The sequence below is a fragment of the Borostomias antarcticus genome (genome assembly GCF_949987555.1).
Source record: "Borostomias antarcticus genome assembly, chromosome: 9".
NCBI lineage: Eukaryota > Metazoa > Chordata > Actinopteri > Stomiiformes > Stomiidae > Borostomias > Borostomias antarcticus.
The window spans coordinates 29,841,352-29,849,964 of NC_140242.1; the positions used below are offsets into that span (position 1 = coordinate 29,841,352).

Below are 8,613 nucleotides of genomic sequence, written 5' to 3' on the forward strand. Positions count from 1 at the left end.
ATATTTCACCTTGGTCATGGTGCATTGCAGTTACCTACTGTAAATGCTGTTAAAGAGATGGGATATGAAATTATTCTTTTTTTAAAGGCTACAGTATACAAAAAAACAATAAAAACAATGTTAATACACAAATGAAAATGTTTGAAGTGGTATGGAACATAGCCTATTCCATAGGGGTCCAGCTATATCAATACTGTATAACAGCAGAGGAGAATAAACAAATGAATGGTTCAGTGCATCTGAGCACAGAGGTGCGCTTGTGAATTCGTCTGTTTTCATTATTTAAAAGTCTAACCCCTGACCCATATAAAGCAAAGGCCACTTATAGGCTCAACTTAAACCGCTACCCCCTCATCTGCATGCTGATTGGACGAAAATGATCTCTCGGGGACGCGCAACCATCACGTGTTTCCAGGAGGTTTCCCCGCAGACCCCTGTTTGCAGCTGCGCGAGCTCGCCCAGGTTTCTCTAATGGGAATGCGCGTGCCCGAGCCAGGCGCGCTAATTGGAAATAGCTGATGTTTGTGCGTTGCATATAGATAATGCACTTTTTTAGTACAATGATCCAAATAACTTTTTTATAATCGCACGTAGGCCTACAACATAACAAACTGATTGGGCAAGGATGGATACGTTTTTATCTATTATGCAAGGAGACTGCGCCTCACGCACGGGAATCACAGATCTAGATCATCACGATTGTTGACCAAGAGGACTATAGTTGGTTGTATAATTACGGAGTATTCGTGTATCAGCTTTGTAAATGTTAAACATTTCAGAGGACACTACAACTAGACTTTTATTAAACGCAATTTTATCTGATAGCGGAAAGCGCAACGATCCTACAGCATATGCATTCATAGAATCTATATGGCATTTTGCATTTCTGGGTCATGATGGAGGTATATATTGTAAGCTATAGCCATACATTTTCCTATTCGTTTTGAAGGTTGTGGACTGTAGTTAAAGTGTTTGAGGATTAGTTCAGAACAGTTCTGCTGGTCTGTATCTGTAGTTGGGAAGGAGTGCGCGCCGACATATTTGGAGGAATCGTCTCTTTTTTTAAGAAGAAAAAAAAGGACATATCATGTATGCTGGACGTAAGAGGAGAAAACCGGTCCAGAGAGCGTAAGTTGACTTTTATTCAATTTTTAGTTATATATATCTATCATTTTGGGTTAAATAATAGGGCCTATCAATAGTAGGATTGTGGCTCCACCATCCAAGCGCCTTATGTAACTCTGCCATCCCATGACAACTAAAAAGTTGTCGATTTATTATTACTGCAGTATATTTAAAAGTGTGGGTGTTTTTGATATCGTGTAACATTAAGATACAGAAGGAAGGAGGATGGCGCACTGTCTGAGCAGATTGCAATAGTGCACAAATAATGTCTCTCAGGCATTTTTGACACGAACGGTAAAAAAAAGAAGTCAAAATAAATTTTCGTTAGGCCTATTTACAATAATGATTGTACCAAGCTGACTGTAAAGAAGACTGCAGCAGAATGAATGTGCTTCAGGCTATAGGACAGGAGGCTAGAACCAAGCCTTCATATTACTTATTTACAATTCAGTTCATTGCATGAAAAATAAATTGCATTTATATCGTTTTGATATATAACATTTGTTGATATCTTGTAATTATACATACTGTAGCCACAATAGGCTGCGCCATTGATGACAACAACACGCCCTTTCATTGATAGAAACCATTTCATGTTTGATAGAAACCAATGGCCAATGGAACAATTCCCACTGTTTGAACAGGGGCACAGGTGCATGTTGATATTTGAAAGCAAATTCAATTTGCCCCTGCTTGAGTGCAAATTGATTTGAAACCAGCTATGCAGATGAAATTCCATTCATGCAAAGATAAATAGCTTAAAAAAATAATAGGCTTAATAACACTAGGCTGATGATTAAGATTATGAGATAATTGAAATACTACTGAAAGCAAACATAAGAGAATTATTATTAGTATTACTACTAGGCTACTATTAACAATATCTATAATTTGTTGTGATTATTGTGATGTAGTTAGTGTTATTTTTGCGGTTATAATTATTATTATTATTATTAGTAGTAGTAGTAGTAGTAGTAGTAGTAGTAGTAGTATTCTTATTGTTATTAGTATAGGCTACGTATTATTATTATTATTATTATTATTATTAGAAATGTGAATAATAATAAGCCTCTTTGGTCAGGTGTAATAATCTCGACATATCACAATGCCTTATATTTGTTCATATTATACATGTTATTAGCAAAGTTTAACTGACAAAATATGTGCTCCATTCACAGGAGTCAAGATTCACAAGTTATCATAAATGCTATGAAATGTATTGCAATGGATATAATTCATCCCAAAATTGTAATGATTTCATTATTATAACGCTGATAATGGTAGCTAGCTTTGATGCTTATAATGATAAGGTGATGATTGATAGCATGTAAATGTTCAGATCCACCCTTCTCTCTCAGGGTGAAGCAGCCCCCTGTCGAAGGGGCCAAGTCCAACCCGTCCAAACGGCACCGGGACCGTCTGAATGGGGAGCTGGAGAGGCTCGCCAGCCTCCTCCCCTTCCCAGAGGAGGTGACCTCTAGTCTGGACAAACTCTCCATCCTCCGCCTTAGTGTCAGCTACCTCCGAGCCAAGAACTTCTTCACAGGTGAATAGATCATGGTGCATTGTAGATGTCAAACAATCAAATCAATCAATCAAAGCTTTATTTGTATAGCGCATTTCATACCCAAAGGCAACACAATGCGTTTTACAGAGAACAAGGGAGGTGGGCATATGACCCACCCCTACATATTCCAGATGTATCAATTTGTGTAGTGGGCTGCAGTTGAAAGGTCTTGCTGCTACTACCTTATGTGCCAAAATGTTTTCTTTAAAATGATTTCCATCGATGAAGAGAATCAGTATTTGGGACGAGCGGTAGTGCTGGGGCTTTGCTCTGTGACACACTGGCTTATAAAGAGCAGTCAAGACGGTCCCTGGAAGTGTTCTGAGAACGTCACAACATGGAGCTGCTTCCTCTCCCGTGTGGGGGCTGTGTTTCTGCACGCCTTCAGACACAGAACATTCAATCAGCAAGGACAGCACAGCCAGTCAGACAGCCAAACAGCCAGCCAGGCAACTAGCCAACCAGCCAACCAGCCAACCAACCAGCCAGCCAGCCAGCCAGTCAACCAGCCAGTCAGCCAGCCAGCCAGCCAACCAGACAGACAGACAGACAGACAGACAGACAGCCAACCAGCCAGCCAGCCAACCAGCCAGCCAGCCAGCCAGCCAGCCAACCAGCCAGCCAGCCAGCCAATCAGACAGACAGCCAACCAGCCAGTCAGACAGACAGACAGACAGACAGACAGACAGACAGACAGACAGACAGACAGACAGACAGACAGACAGACAGTCAACTAGCCAACCAGCCAACCAGCCAGCCAACCAGCCAGTCAGCCAACAGGCCTCCACAGAATTTCATTGTGGAGAAAGAAAGGGCCCTCAACATTTAATTAGGGTGCATGACATGCCTTCATTGGCTGATGAGAGAATATAGGCCTCCATTAAAATGCAGTGTGTGTGTGTGTGTGTGTGTGTGTGTGTGTGTGTGTGTGTGTGTGTGTGTGTGTGTGTGTGTGTGTGTGTGTGTGTGTGCGAGCGTGCGTGTGTGTGTGTGGGTGGGTGAAAGATTTGCATGCATGTGTCTGAATGTGGAGTTCTTCTCTCCTATGTGCGGCCGTAGAAGATGTTATTTTAAGCGCTGATCTTTAAAGGAGAATGCTGCAATGCGTCCGTCAGATGCTTTCGAGGCATGAATAATAGAGAGGAACCCCTAGAGTTTAAAGAATTTATGAAATGGAGGGAGAGCAATGTTTGTTTAAGGCCTTTTTGAAAGGGCTGTTTGGGGCGAGACAGACAGGAGGCAGGGCTGATGATAGGGCTGTGTTGGGGGGGAGATGTTAATGTGTGGTTTTTGCGGTGTTGGTGTGTTGGGGGGAGAGGTTAATGTGTGGTTTGGTGTTGGGGGGAGAGGTTAATGTGTGGTTTGGTGTTGGGGGGAGAGGTTAATGTGTGGTTTGGTGTTGGGGGAGAGGTTAATGTGTGGTTTGGTGTTGGGGGGAGAGGTTAATGTGTGGTTTGGTGTTGGGGGAGAGGTTAATGTGTGGTTTGGTGTTGGGGGGAGAGGTTAATGTGTGGTTTGGTGTTGGGGGGAGAGGTTAATGTGTGGTTTGGTGTTGGGGGGAGAGGTTAATGTGTGGTTTGGTGTTGGGGGAGAGGTTAATGTGTGGTTTGGTGTTGGGGGGAGAGGTTAATGTGTGGTTTGGTGTTGGGGGGGAGAGGTTAATGTGTGGTTTTTGCAGTGTTGGTGTGTTGGGGGGAGAGGGAGGCTTTAGGTACACATGCAGGAATATGATGTGGAATGGATGCAGATGTTCACAGGGTAGAGAGAGTCAACGCTGACCTCGGCCCATCAAACGGAAGAATATTTGGCTTTAATCTGTTTAAATGTAAATAATAAAAAGTCTGACTACCCCCTCAGTCCCTGGGGACCCCGGTGGGCGCAGTGGTCTCCCCAGATCCCCCAGGGGAGGGGCCTGTTGGGCCGCCACTCCCGAGGGTTGTTAGTTTCATTTCGGCGTGAGGGTCCACCGCGCTACGGCATCCCGCCTGGTCAGAGAGGTCATCCCGAGTCACGGTCAGAGAGAGAGAGAGTCAGGTGAAGCTCTCTCGCCCAGATTGCTGACCACAGCGATCAAACTGGATGAAATACATACAATAAATGTATAGATGATCAATCCAATGACTTCCTCAAGTAAAAAAGCTATAAGACCATCTATACCTTTAACACCGACTGACTCAGCAAACCATCCCAAAATGTTGCAGACCTCATATCACACGCCTGACAGGATCATTGTTGATCGTGCGCCTCAGTGCTGAGGCCACAGTGTAGTTTATAGCCAGGAACTCTAGTCTAACTGCATTAGCCTACTTCCTGGACGATTAGCGAGTATTTAACGAGGCTGTGCGCTACGTGCTTCCCAGTCTGTAAGTTACTACATCCTGGGATCACGGAGTCTCTTGCGTTCTGTGGTCATCAGCTCAGTGGGAAGACATACGTTGTTGTATGTAAACAGTGCAAACAAATGCAGTTGGGCATCTTGGGATTAGATGTGTTTGTAAGTGGGTGATCTGCAGAAGGGTGGCTTAGCTACATTCTAGTCCGTGTGTCTGTTTGGTCAGTCAGGGGCTCTGGAGCTACTAGGTAGCGCTGTGTGGTCCAGATGAGGATTAATAATCTGATTGTCTGAGTGAATTAGCCATATGCCACCAGGGGGAGGGAGGTGGGATGAAGCCAACTGTTGTTAGGAACACCTAAAAATTAGAATTTGCAATATTGTTTTTCCCATTTCTTTGTTTATCTTTTAACATGTGTGTGTTGTCCCCCAGTATGTGTACGTTTTGGCTGTGTGTGTGTGTGCGTGCATGTGTGTGTGTGCGTGTAATTAAATGTCTTGTACAAGTTGAACAAAGCCTGGTAGAGCCTGTTTAATCCCTTGGACTGTAACCTGGCCCATGTTAAACAAGCGCTCGCTGACAGGATTATCAGAGCCCACGTTCAGACCAGGTCGGATGGCGTGCAACCTCCTCATCCCCCAGAGAAATGGAAATGCCCGTGGATCTGGTCTCGGGTCATGAGCTCGGTGTGTGAATGTGTTCATATTGAGTATGTTGAATGAAGAATAACATACTCCTGCACACACTTTTTCTCTGCTTTTTAATCGGTCAACGTTTCGGTTCTGTCCTGATGAAGGTAGAAACCGAAACGTTGACCGATTAAAAAGCAGCAAAAAAGTGTGTGCGGGAGTATGTTATTCTTCATTTGACACTTTGAGACTGGACTTACTCCCAGAACCACAACAGTGTGAGAGTGTGCATGTTGATATTTTCTCTCATATTGAGTATGTTACCATGCCTGTGTCATGCTTACGGTATGAGACACTTCTTGTGAAGGCAGTGCTCTCTGGTACAGTAGCTGTGTTCTCAGGATGGAGGTGAAGCTCGATCACAGTCCTGCTGGTCATGTGTTCTCAGGATGGAGGTGTAGCTCGATCACAGTCCTGCTGGTCATGTTAAGACTCATTTCAGTAGCTGTGTTCTCAGGATGGAGGTGAAGCTCAGCCACAGTCCTGCTGGTCATGTTAAGACTCATTTCCGTAGCTGTGTTCTCAGGATGGAGGTGTTGCTAGGCCACAGTCCTGCTGGTCATGTTAAGACTCATTTCCGTAGCTGTGTTCTCAAGATGGAGGTGTCGCTAGGCCACAGTCCTGCTGGTCATGTTAAGACTCATTTCCTCACAGTGAAGCCAAACCTGCAGCATTGATGCTGCAAGACGCTGTTTTGTTTGTGATTGCCATGGATGATCCACTGTGGAGAGGTAATGCTATGGTTATTATTGGAGCCTATTGTGGAGCCTGTAAGTCTCTTCTCTGGTGTGTGTGTGTGTGTATGTGTGTGTGTGTGTGTGTGTGTGTGTGTGTGTGTGTGTGTGTGTGTGTGTGTGCGTGTGTGTGTGCGCCTGCCTGTGCATTGTGCATGGATTTCTGTGAGAGTGCACAGCTATGTGTATGAGGCAGCATAATGGAGCAGAGCCCCTTCCTATTTCCTATGGACAGAAACAGGGATGTAGGCAGCTGCAATCTGACACACACACACACACACACACACACACACACACACACACACCCTGGCCTCCCACAGCTGCTCAGAGAAAGCAGTCCGGTCCAGTCGCTAGAGGCGTTCCTCTCAGACCTGGGGAGGGTCTCCAGTGTGTCCCTTGCTAATGGACCCCCCCTGCTGCCCCCACGCTCACAACCAAAGAGACGCTCATCTGTTTACGTTTGCGCCTGGCAGTAGCTCAGCATGCTGGAGCACTTCTGACATCTTCTCACTTCTACGATTTTTGTTTATCCTTTATTTAAACAAGGTGAGCTCTCCTCCCCCCCCCCAAAAAAAGAACAAATGTTAAACAGAAATAAATGCATTAATGCGATGAACTCATCATATATAGCTCAATGTGAAAATAGATAGATAGATAGATAGATAGATAGATAGATAGATAGATAGATAGATAGATAGATAGATAGATAGATAGATAGATAGATAGATAGATAGATAGATAGATACTTTATTAATCCCCTTGGGGAAATTCTATGTATCTAATAGCTCACGGCACAACATAGAACGACACAGCAATACACAACACAACAAGAGACAGACGGCAAATTCAATCAATCGACATGTCATACAATGTGAGCCTATGATAAGAAAGCTAACGTTTCTCTCAGGTCTAATAGCCTTGTGAGACCATGCTGACCTCTCCAGCCCAGTCTGGCCAGGCTTCAGGTTCACGCTCGTGACTGAACCCCCGTGGTTCAGACCAATCAGCATCCTAGGAGGAACTACTGGGCGGGGCTTAGGTGTGATTCAAGAAGAGACTGTTCATTCACAAACAACATGGCTGCTCCTAAAGAAGTAAACCCAACTCAACAGGGTTTGGAATAGTTTGGGATCTGGTTGATTTTCATCGTTTCCTCAGATTTCCAGGAAGATCCAGAACTTAACCAGGAAGCGTGAGGCAGGAAGACCCTTTTCCCCTCTGTCTTTAACAATGTGGAATTGTGAAATACCTAAATTTCCCCCACATGGATTATTAAAGTATCTTATCTATCTTATCGGATCACAAGTCCAGCGCCTGGTAGCAGTAGCCAGGTGAGCTGTCCTGTATTGGGGACATGCTATGCTCTGCAGGTGTGACAGGTGTGACAGGTGTGACTGTGTCGCTTGTCAGTATTGCTTCCACCCTCCTTGCCAACACACATGACCACCTCTCATAAACACTGCTCTAGCCAAAGTATTTATACAGAGGACTAAGTTTAACCACTTCAACTGGGTTACACAGATTGTGATCCTGTATTTTTGTCACTTTGCTTGTAGCGCCCAGTGCCTGGTGGGATCAGTCTAATGGATGGTGATGTAGGAGGAGGAGCTATCCTGCCATTTTGTTTAATGAAACATTGTGCTTTGATCCTCTTTCAGTGCAGTGTTGACATCATGCCCCTCTGTGAAACACATTCATCCCTAATGGCTTGTGGGGTTGTTTAACTCAACAAGTCCATATTAGTGCTTCCTTATGAAAAGCTGCTTATAAAGAGCGTCCCCTCATGCTCTTCTCTTGTGATGCCAGATGAGAGGAGAACTAATCCCACGGTGATATCATGGGGGAGTGGCTGCCATTGTTGTAGCACTAGGGCACCACGAGCCTTTGAAATATAGTTTGCTGTAAATATAAATTGAGATTAGGATTTAATCCCTGTGGATTGTGAAATGATTTGGTGGTTGGAAAGTGGCCAGCATTAGAAAACAATTTTTTACCTTCTCCTGTTTTTACAATGTGTTCTATTCTCTAATCTGTCACCATGGAGAACCAACAGATGTTCACCTCAGATATTGAGAGGTCTTGAAAGGCTTCTTTAATTGAAAGAAATAGTTCATTTCCTCTGCTCTTTAACAAATTGCTTTGGGCACCGGACACATACAGTATTT

General features: G+C 44.2%; 1 protein-coding gene across 1 annotated transcript in view; it reads left to right on the top strand.

The window, feature by feature from the left end:
• Nucleotides 1-904: 904 nt before the first annotated feature.
• Nucleotides 905-8,613, top strand: part of LOC311313104 (aryl hydrocarbon receptor-like) — a 35,818-nt gene continuing 28,109 nt past the window's right edge. The window contains exons 1-2 of the mRNA XM_084443154.1: nt 905-1,128; nt 2,484-2,671. Coding sequence (XP_084299280.1) covers nt 1,088-1,128; nt 2,484-2,671 — 229 coding nt within the window. The 5' untranslated portion in view covers nt 905-1,087. The remainder of the gene's footprint in view (nt 1,129-2,483; nt 2,672-8,613) is intronic.